Source organism: Vombatus ursinus, unplaced genomic scaffold (assembly GCF_900497805.2).
Source record: "Vombatus ursinus unplaced genomic scaffold, bare-nosed wombat genome assembly UNPS02000580.1, whole genome shotgun sequence".
Taxonomy (NCBI): domain Eukaryota; kingdom Metazoa; phylum Chordata; class Mammalia; order Diprotodontia; family Vombatidae; genus Vombatus; species Vombatus ursinus.
In genome coordinates this window covers 4699167-4721618 of record NW_020940358.1, presented here as the reverse complement: position 1 = coordinate 4721618, position 22452 = coordinate 4699167, and the positions used below count along the sequence as shown (strand labels likewise).

The 22452-nt window shown below is 41.5% G+C and overlaps 2 protein-coding genes across 3 annotated transcripts; one reads left to right on the top strand and one right to left on the bottom strand.

The window, feature by feature from the left end:
• Positions 1–4598: 4598 nt before the first annotated feature.
• On the top strand, positions 4599–8013 carry FNDC11 (fibronectin type III domain containing 11). The gene is given in 3 exon segments (XM_027849954.1): positions 4599–4722; positions 4724–4805; positions 6989–8013. Coding segments are annotated over 3 exon segments (1116 nt in total). The 5' UTR covers positions 4599–4680; the 3' UTR covers positions 7981–8013.
• Positions 8014–8049: 36 nt separating this feature from the next.
• Positions 8050–11830, bottom strand: LOC114034319 (inositol monophosphatase 3-like). 2 transcript variants are annotated; one of them, XM_027849975.1, is made up of 6 exons: positions 11469–11830; positions 10823–10985; positions 10467–10562; positions 10063–10224; positions 9495–9757; positions 8050–8245 (listed from the first exon to the last, which is right to left on the bottom strand). In XM_027849975.1, the coding sequence occupies exons 1-6, from the start codon at positions 11796–11798 to the stop codon at positions 8234–8236; spliced, it is 1026 nt and encodes a 341-aa protein (XP_027705776.1). In that variant the 5' UTR covers positions 11799–11830; the 3' UTR covers positions 8050–8233. The 2 variants fall into 2 exon arrangements, with proteins under 2 accessions (XP_027705776.1, XP_027705766.1); XM_027849965.1 differs by having other exon boundaries at positions 8050–8231.
• Positions 11831–22452: the final 10622 nt, after the last annotated feature.

The following is a 22452-nucleotide window of genomic DNA, read 5'->3' as shown; positions in this document are numbered from 1 at the left end:
TGGAAGACATGACATTCCAGAAGGCAAAGGAAATGGGCTTATAATAAATTATCAAGAATAACTTACCTGAAAACTGAGTATGATGCTACAAGGGAAAATGGATCTTTAATGAAATAGAGAACTTTGAAGCATTCCTGATAAAAAGAACAGAACTGGCAAGAAATTTTGAAATTCAAACACAAGAATGAAGAGAAATTAAAAGGTAAACATGAATGAGCAATGAAAAAGGATTAACAAGGATAAATGCTTACATTTAAATATGGGGAGTCCATAATCAGAGGGTATCTCCTCTGATCCCTATCATCATCAGGGTTCATAGAAGGATTGAAATTAGGCAAGGCCTGGGAGTAATTTGTTATGTCTTCATTGTCTTAAGAAAAGGAGGAATATACTGAAGGAGGGGAAGGGAAAAGAAGGCTAAGGAAAATTATCTCACACACTTGGGCACAGAAATGCATTTCAGACAACAGGGAAATTGGAAGAAAAGAGGGGAAGCAAGGAGGGGGAATTAGAGGGAGGATAGATTAAGGTAGAGATTAGTCCTAAGCAAAACAAATTTTAAGGATGTACAAAATTTTTATAGCTCTTTTTGAGGTAGCAAAGAATGAAAATCTGAAGAAGTGCCCATAAATTAGGGAATGGTTAAACAAGTTTTGACATACAGATGCAATAGAATACTATTGCACTGAACCCTTAATGTGATTTCATTGTTCATCCTTTATTCTCCAAGGACCAATGACATTAAGAGGGTGATGTAATGACCAGGATTCCGGAGGAATGCAGAATGAGACATACATGTGTGTGTACGTACATATGTATGTATATACATATATGCACATACATACTTATATACATATATGTTTTAGAACATGGCCAATGGGGAAATTTGGTATGATTGACTATACATGTTTGTAATGGTTTTTTGTTTTTCTTGTCTTTTTAATGGGAGTGGGGGCAGGGAGGGGATTGGGGCAGGAGGATGAAAAAGTAGATTTTGGTTGATTAAAACAAAATATTTGTTGTACATGTGTATGTGTACATATGTACACACATATATCTATGAAATCTTGAGAACTCTGATCAACACAATACCCGATCATAATTTTGGAGGGTTCATGATGAAACATGCTGCCTACCTCCTGACAAGAGAGTGTAGATTTGTAGTGTAGATTGAGTATAGATTGAGATTAGAGCGTAGATTGAGACTTTTTTTTTTAAGATATAACCGATGAGAAATTGTACTTTGCTTGACTAGACATGTTTGTGACAGGGTTTTTGTTTATCTTGCTTTCTCAGTGGTAAGGTGGAGGGAGGCTAACTAGGAAAGAGAGAAGGTTGTTCTTTGTTTGAAAACAAAATAAAATTCATGTTGATTTTTTTTAAAAAGAACTAAACTAGGCTGGAGTTTAACTGAGTTTATAGAATCAGATTTAGAGTGGGAAGAGGCCCTAAAAGCCATCTAGTCCAACCTTCTCATTTGCATATAAGGAAGTTAGGGCCCTAGAAAGTTCAGTGATTTGCAAAAGGTCACAAGGGGAACCAGCATCAGAGATAGGTTGTGAACTGAGGTTCACTGACTCCAGAGTCTATGCTCTTTTCACATTCCCAGAATTTCCCATACCCTGCTACCTTTAGAAATTCTCATTGCTTACTTTTTGTTTATGGTGGCATAGAAATACTCCATTAAATTAGTTACATTAAATAAATCTATAAGGTAAATATATGTGTGTGTGGATAGATAGACAGACAGACAGATAGATAGATAGATAGATAGATAGATAGATAGATAGATATAGATAGGTAACACTTCTTTTTACTTTGTGTATACTTTGTAGTAACTTATTTAAAATGTTTGAATATCAGGAAGACTCATGTTCCTGAGTTCAAATCTGGGAAAATCACTTAAATTCTCAGTGCTCTCTAGGTAAACTAAGACTATAAATTACAAAGAAGTGCCAACCTGCATTGGTAGTGGAAATTTTCTTACCTGAAAGTTGCCCATATCAATGAAATCAAGGGTTTAGTCCCCATCTCTACTCTAATCCATGAAGATGTTGAATAGAACAGAATTGAAGACGATAAAATGAGCCCACTAAATTTTTATAATCTGAGTGTGGAACAATAGATGAAAATCCTGCAAAATCTCACTCCTCTGGAGTTTTCCATGACTAGCTTTCACTCTTCTGATGTAGTGTGAAAACAATAACAGAGTATGGGATGTTCTGGCACAACCAACAAGTTACTTTTTCAGTTACCATGACTACTTCCCAGAGCTGTTATTTCCACCATGGCTAGATATAAATTAAAATGTGGAGGGGATGAAATTTTCCATGTCTTTGGTGAAGTCCCCATTCCCCCTAAGTGTCCTCCCATCATTCTACTAGCAACCTTAGCTGCCCAGGGCCCTCAATGTGGAGCCCAACTTCAAAATGTACCTATCATATTTAAAGCCTATTCCTCAAGACCCTGCTCTGTTACTCAGCTAGCTGAAAAACAGTCAATTGTGATAATGAGTTAACATGTTAACTGAGGTGTCAGCTCTGATCACTAGAGATGTTCAAACAGAATAGGCTATCCATTTGCTCTAGAGGGTATAATAGAGCAGATTGCCATTTGTAGTTGAATATGAACTGGAGGGGCAGCTAGGTGGCACATTGGATAAAGCGCTGGGCCTGGAATCAGGAAGGCTCATGTTCCTGAGTTCAAATCTTACTAGCTATGTGTCCCTCAACAAGTCATTTAACCCTGTTTGCCTCAGTTTTCCTCATCTGTAAAATGAGCTGGAGAAGGAAATAGTAAACCACTCCAGTGTCTTTGTCAAGAAAACCGCAAATGAGGTCACAAAGAGTCACACAAGCCTGAAAAACAACCCAACAACATGAATTGGAGATAGTGAAGTAGAACAGAAAGAGCAATGGATTTCAAATTAAGATCAAAGGACCTGGATTTGAATCTTGGTTCTGCTGTCTGACCTTGGACAAGTGTCTTTTGATACTTTTTTCTCTTCCGTAAAATGAGGGAGTTAGACCAGACTCTAAGGTCACATAAGCCATAAACCACAGGAACAGAGTCCTCTCCCTCCTGGGTGAAGCTGGGTCACAAACCCAATTTCTGCCACACCTCCTCTGTTCAGTACAGAAAAAAGGGGCAGGCTAGTTATCAGGGACACCTTTGGCCATCCAGCCACCAGCTAGAGATCAAAATGAATGGGGTAAGAAGGAGGGCATCACACACTCTACCACCACCTGGTGGTCTTTGGTGGCATAACCATCCACCGACTCACTGAAAAGAATTCTGATTTATCCCTCAGCCAAGTCTCTCTCCCTTCTTTGTATTCTGCCCCACAAACCACCCCCTCTTCCAGGAGAAATTTTTTCACTCCCTATTCCTGAGCAGTCTGGACCCTAAGGAGGGGCCTGACCTCTGAAGAAGTGTCTGTCCCTCTCCAGAACCTGAGTACTTCAAATTCCTTGAGTAGCACCAAACGTGCCAATCACGAGACTAAGTTGCAAGTATGATGAAATACAAGAGTGTCCCTGAAATACAAGAGAGTTCTGTGTTTGCACAGAAATGCATTGTTTGTACATCCCTATCTTGCCTTCTTTGCTCTTTTTCTCCCCAAACAGTAAAATTAATTCAGTTCTTCATTTAGGAAATACCCCCAAATTCCAAAGCTCACGTATCCAGGTAGAGAATAATACTGAGCAGGGAAAGTGGTCAAGTCACTTTCTATATACCAGACACCGGTACCAGGCTCAGGGTTGCCTTGGGAATCTTTAATCACATTTGGATCTGATTCTGTAACCGTGGCAACTGACTACCAGGGACTCCCACCATAGACAGAGACCTGGGACTCAGTTTTCCCGCTCTCAAAAGGCTCTCAATCCTCTCATCCCATCCTACCCTTGCTTCAATTTCAGACCTAGATAACCACGGAGAGGAGACCTGAGGAGGATCTATATTCTGAGGCAGATTGTTTTAAAGAAGATAAAAAGGGCAACAAGATATGTAGTGGGGAAAAAAACACTAGAGTCGAAATCAGAGATTATATTTGAATTCCCAGTTCTGTTTCTTTACTTGTCTGATTTTATGAGTCAGAACCTCTGTTTTCTCACCTGTAAAATGAGGTTAGACTAAATGACATCTCTGAGTCCCTTCAACTCTAAATCTTGTACTCGTTACTACAGGGCAAAATGACACCATTCGTTATGCTTCAGCCACCAATCAAATGGAGGTGGGGGGAATCTTGTTGCCCTACGGACCTAATTAAGAACGAATCTCCCTAGCAGCCCAACACCTACAGAGCCTCAGTCCGTACCCCAATGCTAATCCTCCAGCCCGTATCCTGGATCCCTCAGACCCAGTTTCAGCCCCTTAAACCTGTCATTAATTGGGTCGAAGTCACCGAAGGGCACTTATGGCAGGGGAAAGAAGACAAAAACACGGGATGAACCTCACTCTTTTCCGTTCTCAATCATATCAGCTGCTACCTCTCTACACTTCTCATTCTTCTGTCTCAAGATGGGGTTGGTCACCAATTCTCACGAGTCTCGTCCGGCGTTCTGATCCTGGCTTTCGGGCCCCGATAGAAGGAGCGATATCAGGATGCAAGACTCCTCTCTCTATCCCGAAGGTTGGTCGGGAAAGTGAGAAGGTCTCCCTGAAATTCGGGGCGTCACAATGCCACAGGATCACCATAGCAACCGCCTCTTTTCTCTGGCCGAGTCCTGGGAGTCTGGGGCGTCCGGCCACACTCCAGCCCTGTGGCTCCGCTCTGCTTCCGAGGCTACGGCAAGTCCCTAGGGGTGCGTGAACGACCGGGTGTGGGGAGTGGAGCTTGGCTGCTAAAACTCTCGATCCTGGGGGTTTGGGGAGGAACAGGAGCAGCATGGAAACACTTTGGGTTTGAGGGAGTCTGGAGGGTGGAAATGGGATGGGATGAGTTCGGATAATTGAGGTAGGGGTTGTGAAGGGTTCTTCAAGAGATCATGGGTCAACAGAGGTTGCTCCCAGCTCCATGAGCAGTCCTGAGGCTCAGGTGACTTCTCAGCCAAGATAAACAGATCCCCATATAGTCAAGAATGGGGCTGGCAGCATTTATGGCACTGGGGGGGGCAAAGATTGAGACAGGCTTTCAGCAAGGGGCTAGCTAAAGGCCAAATGTTATCTACTGGATGCAGAATTTGAACCCTGGTTAGGTTGCCCAAGGGCAGAGAAATAATGCAAATCCCTTCAACATTGGAGACTCAGAGTTCTGGCTTCTCACCAAAACCCGAAGATGCCCTCCCTGCCCCACTTCCTTCTAGACTTCAGGTTGGGAGACAGCCCTCAGGGCAAGGCCAGTGTGTCGTGTTTTCTAGACAATCAGGTTAACAGTGTTCTCCCCAGAATCCAAATTCCTTCCTGAAGGTCCCAGAATACAACTTTGTAACCCATTCTGAAAATCAGGGATGCTCTGTCCAATATGCTCAGGGGGTATCCATTCTGCTAAATTCAGCTTTTGCAAGACAAGCATAGTGAGAAAAAAATGAGAAGAAAGGGTTGAAGAAGGACCCATCCATGAATATCCCCTTGAGAATTCACCATTCTAGACCTTGGGGCTGCAAATTCATGCCTTGTACTTTCTAACAGTGTTTATTAAATAATCTATGTGTACCCAGCCCTCTAAACTACTCCCCCAAACTAGATCCAGATACTAGAAGTGGCCATGAGTAGACCCATCCCCTGGGATGATCCTATGAGCAGCTGATGGCCAACAATGGGGATGCTGGAACCTTTTCAGTGGTGCATTTGAAATAGCACCAAATTTGGGAGTGTGCAGGCATATGTTAGATTCCTCATTCCGCCATTAACTCACTGTGTGACTTTGGACAAAACACTTAATCTCTCTAGCAGTCATTTTCTAATTTTTAGCAAGGAGACAATATCTACCCAAAGGTTTGTTTCTGAGGACCTAAGGATTCTATCAAATAGCTCATATTTCTAGAACTTATTTTCTATTCCACAGCCCATCCCTAGACTATCTCATTTTATCTTCACAACAAGCCCAATGAGATAGATAGTACAAGTATAATTATTCCCATTTTATAGAAGAAAAAATGGAGGATCAGGGAGGTTAGGTGATCTGCCCAAAGTCACAAACAGGTAGCAAGTGGTGGGAGCAGAATTTGAACCTGTCTTCTAACTCCAAGTCCAGGGTTCTTTCCATTTCAGCAAGCTGCCTCTCAAAATATAAAGCAAATATAAGGAATGATTATTAAGAAAACACCAAAAAACAGTCCTAATCCCTGGTGACCTCAGTTTATCCCTCTCTATTTCCCAATTTTTATTCAGAAAATCAGCACTTTTCCCTCCCTACCCTGAGCAGAGAAGAGACAGAGGTCTGGGTATAGATGGACTTAAGTCACCGCCAGCACTTTCCCACAGGATTGTCTTTCCAGGAAAGATTGGAAGAAGGGTTAGAGTCAGTTTGGACTACTAAACTACCAAAGTGTCTAAGGGCTCAGGCCATGCTCACTCACTCATTCCCACTTCCTAGAAAAGGCCAGTTGGGCAGGTTATCCCTGGCCCACACCCCATTGCCCTTAGTAGTAAAGTCCTATCATAGGACTAACCTACCCTTTTGCCCTTTCTCTGGAGAAACATCAATGGTCTGTGTCTAGTAGCCTATCAGTCTGAGTCCAGCCAGTTTTGGGAAGGGTGTCCCACAGTTATTGGGAAAATGTCCACTTACCCAGCCTGGTGAAGTACAAAGAATTAGGTTTGGAGTCAGAGAACCTGAATTCAAATCCCAGCTCTGTTCACTGACCTCAGGCGAGTCACTTAAACTCTCTGGGTCTCACTTTCTTCCTCTGTCTAAGGAAGGGGTCAGAATAAAGGACCTTGAAGGTCCCTTCCAGCTCTAAATCTATGATCCTACCTTCAGGGGGAGTCTAATCTTGGTGGAGTAGAGTCACTCACCCATCTCCTTCTCAACTATGGTCCTCAGTTCCCTCCTTGCAGAGCCCTGAAAAGATGAGCTTCGGGGCAATGGACCTGGGCCTAAACAGGATGAAACTGGGCAGCCCACAGAGCCTCCAGTCTCTAGAGGAGGAGCAGCAGCCAGAGACTGAGGCCTGGAGGACATACACAGATCGGAGGAACATTCTCCGGGAGTTCCTGACCTCGGATCTGAGCCCCCACCTCCTGAAACGCCACCATGCCCGAATGGAGCTGCTAAAGAAGTGCTCCTACTACATCGAGATCCTCCCAAAGCACCTGGCCCTAGGTGACCAGAACCCCCTGATGCTGCCTAGCACCATGTTCCAGCTTATTGACCCCTGGAAATTCCAGCGCATGAAGAAAGTGGGTACAGCCCAGACCAAAATCCAGCTGCTTCTGCTCAGTGACCTACTGGAACAGCTGGACAGAGGGCGGGCCAAACTAGTGGCCCTCTTGGAATCACATGACACGCTCCCCTTCCTGTCTTGCTGGGACACAGTGGAGCAGAGGCTGGCAGACTTGTCGGCAGTAATGGACAACTTCCTAGCCATGATGGTGCCAGGCCGTCTGCACATCAAGCATCGTCTGGTGTCAGACATTGGTGCCACCAAGATCCCCCACATACGGCTGATGCTGAGCACCAAGATGCCAGTGATGTTCGACCGCAAGGAATCAGTGGCATACCACGATTGGGCAAGCCTGCGCTGGTTTGTGACAATCCAGCCAGCCGTGCCTGAGCAATTCGAGCTCCGCTTCAAGCTCCTGGAGCCCCGGAGTCAGCAGGAGCGGGTGCAATGCGGTGTCATCCCTGTGGCCACCTGTACATTTGACATCCGAAACCTGCTGCCCAGTCGCACCTACAAGTTCACAGTCAAGAGGGCTGAGAGCTACACACTTGTGTATGAGCCATGGAGGGACAGCCTCACCTTGAAAACCAAGCCAGCACCCCCAGAGGGGGCTCACACCCCAGAGAGCAGGGCCAGCCTGGCCTGCCCCTGACCACAGAGCCTGAGAGACAATTTTCTAATATTTATCCGTTAATAAAAAGGAGTTTAAAAAAGGGCAAAATTAAAAAAAACAACTTATTTTTAAAGGTAACAGCAGCCACACGAGTGTTTTTCTGACTCGGCCAAAGCGATCGCCCCAAGCAGCCTCCATTAGCCCTGAGTTCCCATTGATGCATCCCCAAGGTTCCTCCTTTCTTAAAGGGCATCACAGTATCTCCTCATGTGGGCAGGAAACGTCAGTCTCTTCAGATAAGGCCATGTTGATACAAGTAAAACATGGTTAGGGAGAGAGAACCTATGTCCACCACTTCCCCATGCCCGCGTGCCCCGCCCCCAGTTTCAATTGTCCATTTGAGTTGCCTTCCTAATTCTTGACTGGGCAGTTTTTATCCTCACTTCCACCCACTGAAGGCTCTAAGGGTTTGGAAATGCCCTAGCAAGGTTGGAAAAAGAAGAGATAGACAGCTAGAGATATGCACTAGTATGAGTAGGAAAAGTTCCAGGCACTTGAATCTAATAGCCAACTGACTCCCTTCTCCTGGGCTACTCTAAGCCTAGGATTCCTGCCATGACCCCAGGCAGAATGGCAACTTCCCCAAGGCCCAGTCTTCTAGACTTTGAATTATCAGAGAGAATCAGAGTTCTGAGATTAAGACCCCTGGTATTCCTATGGCTAGCCTCTACTGACTTCAATCATCTTCAGGCACCATTCCAGGCATGTCATGGGGTATGACAGAAAGAGCCTTTAACAAGGAATTAACAAAATCCTAGTCTAGAATGTCACTACTTTTCTGTATGACCTTGGGTAAATCATTTCACCTCTCGAAGATCTAATTTCCCTCATTTGTGAAACAAAGGTGATTAACTAGCTGCTCTATAAGGTCCTTTCCAACTCTAACATCCTAGTATATTAAATTACTTTACAACTGTGGGCCTGATTCCTATCAAATGGGAAAAAATATTGCCTGACTACTGTGGGAATCAAATTAGATAATGAATGAGAAAGAAATGTAGAAATGTAGCACTGCAGAGATATTAGAGATTAAAAATACTAGGTTGGCCCAGGAGTGTCCAATTTCATCCAGGAAACCTGAAACCTGAAGCAGCTCCCTGAGACTAGGGTTAACACTCCTCCCCAGGCCTCACTGAGCATGATATCTCCAATGCTCCTTCTCCATAACCTTTACACTTTCTCTCCTCTTAATAACTCTTAATAACTACAGAGGTTATTAGACCCAGGGAATATTCCCTGCCCAGGAAAGTCAAGCCCAGAAGTCATGTCTCCCTCCTCTGTCTAGAGCACAATAAAATAGCTCAAAGGTCTATGGCTCAAAAGAACTTTTATTATAAAATAACCCTAGAAAAGTTTTCCTTCTCCTGAAGAGAAGCTGAACTTAATCTCTAATTCTGCCCCTTTGCCCCCAGCCCCTGGCTGAGGGTCCTGAGGGGCAGAGGAATTGGTTGGAGGCAGCATCATGGGATTCCCCATGGTTACTCTTTTCTCACCTGCTCCTCCAACCCATTGACTTTCTTCACCAGCTCCTGGTGGTCCAGACCTACACTGGCAATCAGCCCTTCCTTGTTCCCTGGGGAATCCAGGTAATCAATGTCCTTCCCATCTAAGGTAGTCATGTGGCCTCCTAGGGCTGAGAGCACTGCATTCCCTGCACAGATGTCCCACTTCTTGATGAAGGTGATGTGGAGGTAGGCATCTGCTTGATCTGGCTGTTCAGCCTTGTTGAGGTTCAAGAGGGATAGTACCTTATACCCTTTGGAAAGCAGGAAGCATTCCCTTAGCTGGCCAGAAAGCCACGGTCTTCCCATCCCACCCCACCCCCCATACATCCATAATTCCCACAAATCAGAGCAGGCCAAAATCCTCCCCATAAGGAGCAATGGGGATATGTCCCCAAGAAAGTGGCCTAGCCAGGGGAAGAACAGAGAAGAACCAGCCCCATTTCCCTGCTTCCTGGATCCAAGCCTGCCCATCTCCAAGGGATATTATCTCTGTCCCTGCTCCCAGCTTCCACCTGCCCATGGTCCATAATGTACATTTTGCTATTTTCCCATTTACCTGCTCCCCCAGCAGGGATGATGTTCACGTTGATCCCAAAAGCTTTCTGACTAAAGGTGCGCACAGTCCCAGCATGGGATCGAGAAACAATGAGTCGGGGACTCCTTTCATCATATGACTCCCGGGCACTCACATTGGCCCCATGTCCAACCAGTGCCCAAGCTACAAAGAAGGAGTTGTGAGTGGGTAGGTACCTGGCATGATGCTAAGGGAGGTCAGAAGAGCCATAAGGGGAAGACAGACACAGGGGAGTCACTTTAGGCCAATATCTGGACTCCTCCCTCAATGAGAAGCATGAGATTTCCCCTAGACTAGGAACAAGGTCCCTTCTCCAATTCCTCCACCACCGCCACCGCCACTGCCACCGCCACCACCCCCCCCCCCCTCAGTTCCATGTTCCCTACCTGTGAACCCTGTAAAGGGCTTGTGGATTACTCCAATGACTGGCTTCCCATCCACTGCCACACACACCATTGTGGTCACATAGGACAAGAGACCCTCTAGGGACACAAGGACAAAGATGAGCAGCAAGGTTGAGGAAATATCAGCCACAGGATAGATATGGTACAATCTCTGTAAGAATCCCACTTCAATACTAACTCTGGTCTTGAGTAGGAAGAGAGGGGAAGGGTCCCCTTTATCATCACAGTATTCTCTATTGAACTTCAATTCCAAAAAGCTGAAAAAGAAGTGGGCTCCCAAATCCATCCCCTGGTTCCTAGGTTCCCTTCCCAGCATCTCTGATCATTATTCCACAAACCTGTGTATTCCTGTGTAGCATCCAAAGGATCAATCCAGACCGTCACACTTTCCATAGACACTGTCTGGCCACTTGGGACCATTTCCTGGATTTCCAGGGGGATCTTTCCGTCCCAAGGTTCTGAAAGGTCCAAGGCAGCTTCATCATGCTCCTCAGAAATTACCTGAGGAGTGAGTCAGCTGTCACCCTGAGCTAGAAGCACACATTCCCCCCCCCCAAAAAAAACCATACATACAACACACAATGTTGGGAAAAGAGGGCTTAGGCAGTGGAGAAAGGTAAAAGAAAGGTATAACTCTGCGGTTCAGCCTCAAGACAGCTGATTAACTGTTCCCCGGGAAAGGGGAAACTATTCACCTTGCGTGATCCTGCAATCTCAGCTAACGTTCCTACACACATCGCTAGTGTAGGCTTCAGGGGCCTGAATTCCACTCAGTCCTTACTCTCCCCAGGGACTCTGAATGAGTCTTTGCTCTCCTATGGTTTGTTTCCTTGGTAGGTTATGAGCCCTAGCCAAGGTCAGGGATTTGGGGAGAGGATTCGGGAACCCGCCCAAAAACCCATGCTGGGATGCTCTCAAGATGCCTGGATCGAGCAGTGCTTCAGCGTCGCCCCCACCGCCACCCACCCAAACGTGGACCCTCACCCGAATGCCGGGAAAGGTGCTGGCCCACAGGCTGGCCATGCAGCGGTGGGACTGCAGATCCCCCGCGGTGAGCAGCTCCTCTGCGCCCTCCTGGGTTTGGCCCTTGCTTCTCTGCTGCAGATCCGGCCCGGCTTCATGGACAGCCCGAACCCTGCGGCCCCCGGCCTCGGCCGCAGCCACTGACAGCGCCAAGAGCTCCCGCAAGTCCAGCCGCTGGCCTCCACCGGCCGCGCCGAGCAGCGACGGTAGCACCAGGAAGCCACAGGCCGCCAGCAGCAGCACCAGCAACGCCAAGGCCGGGCGAGGGAGGCGCCGACCCAAAGCGGCCATGAGCCCCACCTCCCGACGCGTCGGCTGCAGAGGAGGCCTGGCAGGGCCCCAGTCTCTGCCCCCGCAGCCCCTGCAGCCCCTGCAGCGCCTCAGCCCCAGACTCCAGCGCCTTCCGCCCCCATCCGCCTCCTTCCGCAAAACGCTGCGACCCGCCCCTTCCACGTTGCCTCTGGCCTTCCTCACTGCGCCTGGGGGTGTGGCTGTCTCTGCTCTCTCAGTCTCTCCAGCACGGGCGCTCGTGCTCTAGGTTTTACTGATTTTTTTTTTCCAAAGAGGAGTCTTTTCTAACAAAATTAAAACAATTAAGCAAAACTAACACTATAGTGACCCCATCTGAAAGTGCACGCGACGTTCCACATTTGTAGCACCCCTGACCTCTCTAATAAAAAAGAATCTTTTAATGAACAGAATTTTTTTTTCTCTTCATATCACTCAGCACCCCCATTTAAAAAGAAAAAAGAGAAACAAATTCCTTGTAACAAACACGTATAGTCAAGCAAAAAAATTCCCTCATTGGCTGTATACAAAAATATTTCATTCTGCACACTAAATCTGTCAATTCTCTCTCAGGAGATAGATACTATGTTTCTGTCGTGCATCATCTAGAATACTGAATGAGTGATTGAATCGATCATAGCTCTCACAGCTTTAAAATTGTTTGTCTTTACAGAGATGCTATTATTGCATAAATTATTGTCCTGGTTCTTCTCTTTACAGTCAGTGTACAGGTCGTATATATACTAAAATATATAGCACCTCCTGCGGTTCCCAGTCACTTTCTCTCTATCTCTAGTCCTCTCTGCCACCTTATCTGTTCCTCTCTCCTTGCTCCTTAGGTGTCGTCCTTATTCTTTCCTCCTGTTCTTCACTGTCTTTCTGGCTGACTCCATTCTGTCACACACACACACACACACACACACACACACACACACTTTTTTTCCTGTCTCTCTGTCCCTCCCTATTTCTTTCTCTTAACCTATCCCTGCTTCTATATCTTTTGCAGGGCCTCTGCTTCTGTGTTTTGTTTTGTTTTGTTTTGTTGTTTGTTTGTTTGTTTTGGTTTCTTATACTTAAGGAGCAGCTCAAGGATTCTTCCAGCGCTTCTGCCTTTCCCAGAGCCCAAGAGTCAATAGGGTAGCAGATTTGAAGACAAGAAGACCTGGGTTCAAATTCTGCCTCAGATGCTTACAAACTTGGTGACCCTAGGCAAGCCACTTAACCTTTCTCTGCTCTGCCTCACTGTCATCGGTAAAATGAAGATGTTGTTGGAGCTCAAAAGAAGAAATCTATGGTCCTATGATGAATGTCCCAGGGAAGGAAGAGCTCAACCTTTTCTCCTGGGATCCAACCTGGAGGCAAATGCCAGGAATAGGTCCTGAAGCAGCTCTGACTGGTTTCCCTGAGGTTAGAGGACAGTGAAACAACTGGAACTCAGGCCTTTTTCCAAGGCCTCATACTTTTTTGGGCCCTGATTATGTCTTACTTCTCTATTTCTCCCATCTTTGCCCATCGCACATAAAAGAGGAGGCACCCTCATTCCCATTCTCTATACACACAAAAAAAAGACACTTACACCTGTCCCCTCCCCCCCTAAAATGTAAGGTCCTTGAGCAGAGATTGTTTTGTTTTTAACCCTAGCACAGTGTCATGCTTATAGTAGAATCTTAATAAATGTTTGTTAAATAGGATTAATATACTGTTTTCACAAAGACACATCCAGAACTCTGACTAGCAATTTTTTAGTTGAGCCTTCTCAACCTACCACTGACCCTCATTTGGGGAAGGGAAGGAGAAGAAGTGGGAAACAAAAACTCCTGGATGCAGGCCTAGCTGCTGGAGAGACTTTTGTGCACTTGGAGGATGAGGTAGAAATCAGAACATGGGATGGAAAGGAACCTCCCTTAGCTGGCCTTCTAGTAGCTTCCTCTTTTTAACTAAGTGCTAAGGTCTATTGTGTACTGCCAAAAGACCACAGGAGCTACGAACACTTGATAAATTCTGTTTTCTGGGTTAAAGACCAGTTACCTCCACCCTTGTTGTGGCTCTAACTCCCATAACCACACTAAGGGGTAGACACTCCCATTTCCACATACACAGAGGGACAGACACATGCCCTGTAAACAACATCATCTCTTGTGACTTTGGAAGAGATGAGCTACATTTTGAAGTATTTTTTATTTTTGAGGTCACTAGAACACCATCTTCACCATTTCTCTTTTTTTCTTTCTCTTTTTTCCCTTCAGTAGCACAAGGAAATAATTAGTTATTCAAGTGATGAAGGAGTAATATAGACAGAGTACTACAAATCATCCATGAATTCAGGCTTCCTGACTATCTGAGATCATTAAGAAAAAATAAGCAAAAGTGTGATCCATCCATGCACAGATAGGCAGATTCCAATGTAGGGGTTTCCTGGAATGGAGCACGTTTTTGTCTTCCAGAGTAGTCTCTCCAGAGAGAAAGAAAAACAATGGATTAATCTAGGCTTTGAGAACTCTGGCTTGATAAACTACCTTCAAAACAAACAAATTATGAACCACCTATCTGGAACTGAGGAAATTTTTTTCGGTTTTGTTCTCTAAACACCCCTCAGAATTAAAAAAGGACATGAGAGGTATGGTTGCCAACCAGCTAAGCTAGTGTTTTATCACAAAAGCTGATTAATTAGTTTTTTTTACCCATATATCTTGTTGTGGATTTCTTTTTGAGATTTAATTTCAGTAACTCTGATCAGAAGTCACCTAGTCCAATTCATTCTTCAACAGGGACAGGCACTCCCACCTAGCTGAAATAGCAAGGGACCCTGAGCGAGAGACAAGAGGTGGTATTTATCAGGAAGATCAAACCACTGCAACAATCTTAACCACCACCTCCTCAGAACCCAGCAGAGATAGCCCAAGACCTGAGCCCCAGGAGCCCTGAGAAAAGCAGCACCACTCAGACTACCAAGTCCTATTTCCAGCCTGGTGCCTGTAGCCATTATCCAGAGAAACAACTCTTGTGGAAATGTGACCTGGCAACCCCCTCTGAAGGATTACCCCACCAGAGATTCTGGCACTTGTTTTCTAAATGGTTTGACATCAGAAAAAGATATGGTTTTATCAGTGAAAATGACATTAGAAGATTCATACCATCTACTTTGCTGCTGTACCCTAATAACCATTTACTCTTGCCAACTGATCTAAAACTCAATATTAGAGTATGAGTTCCTTGAAATAAGGGGTTGTCTAGCCTTTCTATTTGTAACCCCCAGTGCTTTGCATAAAGTAAATTCTTAATAAATATTTTTCATTCATTTAATGAGAATCCTCTCTATAATATCTCTAATAAGTGGACATAGAGACTCTATCTATATACCCAAATTAACTCCAAAGGACATTTGAAGGAAAAAATTTTCTGCATCCAGAGAAAAAACTGATAAATAGAAGTAAGTATAGAGTGATGTACACACACACACACACACACATATATGTATATATATTTGGGGTGTGTGTGTGTGTGTGTGTGTGTGTGTGTGTTTGTGTGTGTGTGTTTGTTTCTGTCCAATGGTAGCCATCTCTAGGGTAGGGGAAGGGAAAAAGGAAAAAAAATTTACATGATGATTTTATTATATATTTAAAAAGAATAACAAGTTGTACATAATAGATTTGCAGTTTCATGTGCAATCACCTTTTTAATTATATGATGTTCTGGAACTGCTTGTTTTATTCCATAAATTAAAAATAAAATAAATAAAACATATAAAATTAAAGAAAAAAGACTTCTAATGAACTCACTACCCCCTATTACAATCCATTCCACTTTTGGAGATCTATAATTATTAGTAGTTTTCACTATATTGAGAAGCAATTTGCCTTTCTTCAATACCCATCTATTGCCTGTAGTTTTGATCTCTAGGATAAAATAAAACAAGCCTACCCTCTCTCCCGTGCTACAGCCTTTCAAGTACTTAAAGTTCTGCTAAGTCTTCTCTTCCTCAAGCTTAACATCCCCAGCACCTTCCATCTAGCTTCATAGGTTGTCATTTTCAGTACTCTCATCATCTTTGTTGCTCCCCTTTGGAACTACTCTAGCTTTTGATGTCCTTTCAAAAATATAGTAGTCAAAGGGGCTATAAAACTGTGCATATCCTTTGACCCAGCAATGATGCTATGAGGTATTTATCACAAAGAGGTAAAAGGAAAAAGACCCATATGTACAAAAATATTTATAGCAGCTCTTCTTGTGTTGGCAAAGAATTGGAAACTGATAGGATGTCCATTAATTGGGGAATGGCTGAACAAGTTACGATATGTGATTCTTATGGAAAACAAAAATGAAAAATAAAATAAAAACATAGTGGTCAGAGCAGAATACAATATTCCACATGATGTCCAACCTGAGTAGAGAATAGTAGTTTGGCTTGGTAAGCTTAATAGAACAGGCATACCTATTTCATCTACACACCTACACAAAGAAGACACACCAATTTCTACACAAAATACTATGTCTGTGTTAATGCAGTATAGGGAAAACAGTGATTTAAGTGTTTGAGTGTAGTGGGAATAAATATGTTAACTTGGGATGAGCAACACCATTTTGTCTTAAGGCTGCATGTCATGGCTAAGTGGTTGTTACATACGCTGTAATAAGTTAAGGACTTGAGTAGAACAGTAGTATAGTTCAACAAGGAGGAGTGTAGTTTCCAGATTTGGTAAATCCTGATATGAATATCCCCCAATCTGGTAAGCAATTGTTAAATGTTTGCTAAAGACATTAGATTTGATTGAACGTTTCCTTTCATCATAAGCTAGATAATCAATCACCAATAAGAACTCATTTGTAACTCATAAATGCCCTTAGCCAGAACCATAAAAACTGATGGAAGATTTCAGATATCAACCTATTCCTGGGATGAGACTAGGACAAACTCCTGCATTCCCCACACTTGGAAATGTGAGCATTCTGTGTTTACTTGAGAGCAGTATTAATTGGTAAAGACTTTCCAGATTTCTACCTCAGAGAGGGACATACAGCCTCTGACTGGACAGAGAAGGAACCTTGTTATGAGGATGCTTACTGGGGCCTCTAGGAAAAAGGTGTATGGCTTGTTCCTAGAAAGTTTGACTTCATATTATTGAATAGTCAATAAAGTTTGATTGCATACATTAATGTGTGTAAATCTTATTAGGGTACCATCAGCCCTAATAATGATAAGTAGTAGTAAATAGGTTTTATTGGTGTCATGAACCCATTACATGGAGGGAAGTAGGACAAAGGTCACCAACCCACTTCAGTATTCTTCAACCAGCCCTAGTAATTTTCATAAACAGATTGAAAGATGCCAAATGGCTGCAGGAGAAAAGGAGTTCAGAAGACAGACTTAAAATGCCTAAGGTGGCTAAGTGCCTTAGCTGACTAGGTACAGCTGGCTAAGATCTGTTTCACAACACTTAAGCTATCCCTTGGGTCTCTAAGTTAAGGAACTAGTACAATTCTTGCCTTAAGAAGAAGTTATGTCACAACCGAAGAGCAGCAGAAAGCCAAAGTATCTCAGTGAAGAAACTCCATTGTAGCTAAAGACTATTAGGAATAAGCAGGAACAACTCAGTGGTGATGACCAGAGAAGTCCAATAGCATTATCATAGGGCAACAGTGGCTCTGCAATGCCTAAAAATGAGCACCTTTAGGCATGTTCCCTAGCCATACATTTTCTCTGAATATGTTCCCTGATTGTTAGCACTGTGGGAGAAATTATACTTATGTGAATGGGAGGATCTGTCTTTTCATTTATTTTCCTCTCCTGTTTAATTAAATGGCTTTTTTCTTTGAACTAATGTGTCCTCCAATTGACTAGGAAAAGGAAACACATTTTTTTGTGTTCGTGATTGTGAACTGTAATGTTGAATACATGTTAACCCACAAAGATCTTAAAACCTGTGGAAGCTTTCTGGAGGCCCACACGTAAGAATGTCAGGTGCTTTGTAGTCTAAGATCACATTCCAATTTTTGGCTGTCCTGTTACACAATTGACTCATATTGAGGTTGAAATCCATTGAAATCCCAAGCTATCTTTCATTTATAAAGTTTTTATTTAAATATTTTGTTTTTATATCACCATAATTTCCAAATATATTCGCTCTCCTCCTTTCCCCATCGAGTGATCCCTTGCAAACTATATTTTTTAAGAGAGAAATTCAGTAAAACTAGTTGTGCTTAAATTGAGATAGACAATATATATAATATTCCACAACCATAGTCTCCTGCCTCTACAAAGATGGAAGGGAGGTATACTTTTTATCCCCTCTCTAGGCCCAAGATTAGTCATTATAATTACACAGCATTCAATTTGGATTTTTTGTTCTTTGCATATACATTCTAGTCATTGTACATACATTTCTTGGTTCTGGATACTTTATTCTACAACAATTCATGTAAACCTTTCCATGTTTCTCTGAATCTTTGTATTCGTTGTTTCTTACAACATAGTAACATTCCATTATATTCATGTATTATAATTTATTTAGCCATTCCACAGTAAATGTGCAGCTACTTTGTTTCCACAGTTCCTCACCACTACAAAATACAGTAGTTGTGAATATTTTATCATATACGCCTTGTCTAGATCGCAGAATTCCATTTTCCCAGCTTTTTTAGTTCTGATAAAAAATTATTTTCAATGAGCAGAAAATTCTTATAAGGCACTTAACCACCCCAGGCATTTTAAGTCTATCTTCTGAACTCCTTTTCTCCTGCAGCCGCTTGGCATCTTTCAGTCTGTTTATGCAAATTACAACGGCTGGTTGAAGAATACTGAAGTGGGCTGGTGACCTTTGTCCTACTTTCCTCTATGTAATGTGTTCATGATACACCAATAAAACCTATTTGCTACTACTTATCCTTATCCTTATGAGCAAGAACTCACTTGCAATGAAATACTAAAAAGGGATATGATTTTTCCCAGAAATTTTGATTTCTCCTCAGGCTTAGTCATTACTTCCAGAATTCATAACCATGCCTCTGCCACTGTCTCATCGTAGAAGTTCTCTCAGAGCAAGGGACCTCCTCACCTGGAATATCCTTCAGTAAGGCCCACCCCTTTCTCCCATTTTTGAGTTCCTCCTCAGCCTTCTATTTCATGGAGGTACCTAGGCTGGCTGTCAGTTCCCCCTCCCAATCCTGTTCTTGGTCTCCAGACTTCATAACCATGTTCACTCAATAGATATCTTCATTCCACCACCCCCAGCCTTTTACCTCCTTTCTGTGTGTTGTCTTTCTCTATTAGAATGTAAGCTCCTTTAGGGCCAATATTGTTTTTCTTTTTTCTGGGATTTGTATCTCCAGTACTTAGCACAGTTCCTAGCAAATAACACTCTTAATAAATGCTTGTTTCTTCCTTCTTTACCTTCCTCTCACTCTACCTTCCTTTCTTCCTTAGGAATATATGTCTAGCAGTGAGATCTCTGGGGCAAGGAGAATGGACATTGTTGTCACTTTCTTCCATTAATTGTAGACTCCTTGATAGGATGGTTAGACTAATTCACAGCTCCACCACAGGTCATTATAATTACATAGCATTCAGATCGGATTTTTTGTTATTTTAGTATTAGTATGCCTGTCTTTCCCTCCAGTATTGATTATTTCTTTTGTCACATTTTCCAGTTTACTAGGTGTAAAATAAAACCTCATTGATATTTTGATTTGCATTTATCTTATGTTAATTGATTTGGAGCAATCATTTATATAATTGTAAGTATTTTGCAATTTTTTAAAAAAAAATTTTAGTGTCTTTTGACCACTTATCCTTTAGAGAATGACTCTTATTCTCATGTATTTGTGTTACTTCACTATATATCTTGGATAGCAGATTCTTATCAAGGATATTTGATATATTGATTGATGTTTGATGTGAAGAGCTTTCTGCCTTATCCTAGTTAGTTGATCTTTTTCATACAAAAGCTTTTTTTAAAAATAGATTAAGTAATCAAAATCTGAAGCAAACTACATATAGCAGCATATTTTCTTTTTAATCTCAATTTCATAATATGAATAATATATAACACAATATTCATAAAATGGATAAGAAATCCATTATTTAATTAAAAATTATTGGAAAAATTGAATACCTATTAGCTGGGGAAAAAAGAAATAGACCCATATCTCCCAATATATATAATAATAAATTCCTAATGGATAAACAATATAATTATTTTTAAATCACTTTTTTAAATAGTCAAATTAAATGTCATATTTTTTACAAGAGCAGAAAAGTAAGATATTCTTAGCCATCTTTATCTTCAAAAAACTGATGAGACAAAACATATAAATTTGATTATTTAAAAATTTTAAAAGACCTTTTATACAATTAAGAAATGCATGCAGATTAGGAAAGAAACAAATTGAGAAGCACATATTTGCCATAAACATTTCTGATCAACTTTTAACTTCCAAAATCTATAAGGAATTACCATAAGTTGCTAAGAGTAAGAGCTGTTCTTCAATAGATAAGTGATCAAAAGATCTAAACCATCTTGAAAGAACAAACATCAATTATTAACAACCACATTTTAAAAGTTCAAGTTGTCTGATCAGAAAAATTAAAATTAAAACAATTCAGAGATTCATTCATTCAACATAAAGCAAAACTTCACCTGGCCTCAAATTCATAATATGAATAATAATATATAATATAACACTCATAAAGTGGGTAAGAAATACATTATTTTTTTTAAAAACTGTTGGGAAAGGAGTTTACATTCTACTAGAGGGAAATAACATGAACAAAGACAAGTAAATGCAAACTAAATTTTGGGAGAGAGGTTCCTAGCAGCTGGAGAGATCAGGATGGGCCTTGTGGAGGTGGCCTTAAAGGAAGCTAGGGATTCTACAAGAGTATTCCAATGTATTCCAGGCATGAAAGAGATCGCCTGTGCAAAGAAACAATTTGAGAAACACATTTTTGCAATTAACATTTCTGATAAAACTCAAACACCCAAAATCTATAAAAAATTGGCACAAATTGCTAATGGTAATAAGCGTTTGCTCAACAGACAAGTGGTCAAAAGATATGTACAGTCTTGACAGAGGAAACACAAATGAACAGCTCCATTTCTAAAAGTTTAAGTTGTATAATCAAAAAAATGCAAATTAAAATAATTTTGGCATTCATTCATTCAACAAGCATTTTCAAAGCTTATGTTATTTGCCTGGTGATGGAATATTACTGAACCGTAATAAACAATAAATTTGAAGAATTCAAAGAAATATGAGAAACCATAAAATGCTAGAGATTAAATAAAATAGAACCAAAACAACTATACACACTGACTACAACCATGGGAATAAAAACAGTAACAATAAATCTGTGGGAAATAAACAGAAAAGTCTAGAAAGGGTTTGGAAACAACCAGAAAGTTTTCTTTAGGGTTGAGTTAAAAGTCATTATGCACATCTCCTTTTGCTTTTAATTTGTTTAACAATCTGTAAATAGTAGAAATTTATAGTCACAAACACAGTGATCACTAGTAATCTGGATTTGTTTTTGTTTTTCCTTAGGGTTTTGTTTTTGTACTTATAGATGAAAAACTTTTTTTTACTCTAATTGATATGTTTCATTTTACATTACAAACATTTACAGATCACTCCCATTTCTAAGAAGTCTCTTGAAACAAAGTAAAACAGTTAAGTAAGATTAATAATACAGTTATCTCATCTGAAAGTTCATGAAACATTTCACACCTGAAGTACCCTCCACTTTTCTATTTCTATAAAATTAAAATAAATCTATTTTCTCTCCCTCTCACCCCATTTAAAAACAAAAACAAAAAAGACATTTTGTGACAAATATACATAGTGACACAAAAATTGTCTAATTATTCATTTATATGTACTTCTGCCAATCATACTAATCAACCCACAGAGATTTTTAATACCTGATTTATTATATACTCAGAGCATAGTCCCATGGTACATAAAAACCAGTGGGACCCAACCAAAATTTTCAGTAACTCTTTGTATGTCTTAGTTACAAGACAAAATGGATGCAATGGAATTTTGCAGAGGGCAAAAGGGAAAGGTACAGATTTACACATCAAAGAAAAGAGCAAAAAAGGAAGATCAACATCACATAAAATAGTAAACTGATCAGCAAACTGTGGACAATTAACACTAGAGATACAGCTAGTGACAGGGAATATTCATCGTAAGTTAATTGGGGTAATAAAGCTGAACCAGAAATTCTTCTATCACTAACCAGTTAATTACCTGAAATAAAGTCTGGTGTTTTGGCTAAATTCTGCAAGCTCAAGCTAGTGATATGAGTGGCAGCAATACTGAAATTCTCTTCCCACAATAATCAAGCAAAACAAATTTACCCCAAAGGCAATACACAAAAACTCTAAATCCATTGCCTATTTGTAATAGATAGCATATTTCATTATCAGTCCTCTGGAATAATGAATGGTAACTGTGTTGATCATAGCTTACAAAACTGTTTGTTTTTATGTTGTCATATAAATTGTATTCCTGGTTCTGCTCATTTCATTCTTCATTCGTGTGGCATGTAGAATCTGAAATGAGTGAGAAAACAAAAGTTTGAGCTTCTGAACATATTAAGCAATTTATTGCTTATTATGCTAGAGATTAAGTAAAATAGAACCAAAACAACTATACACAC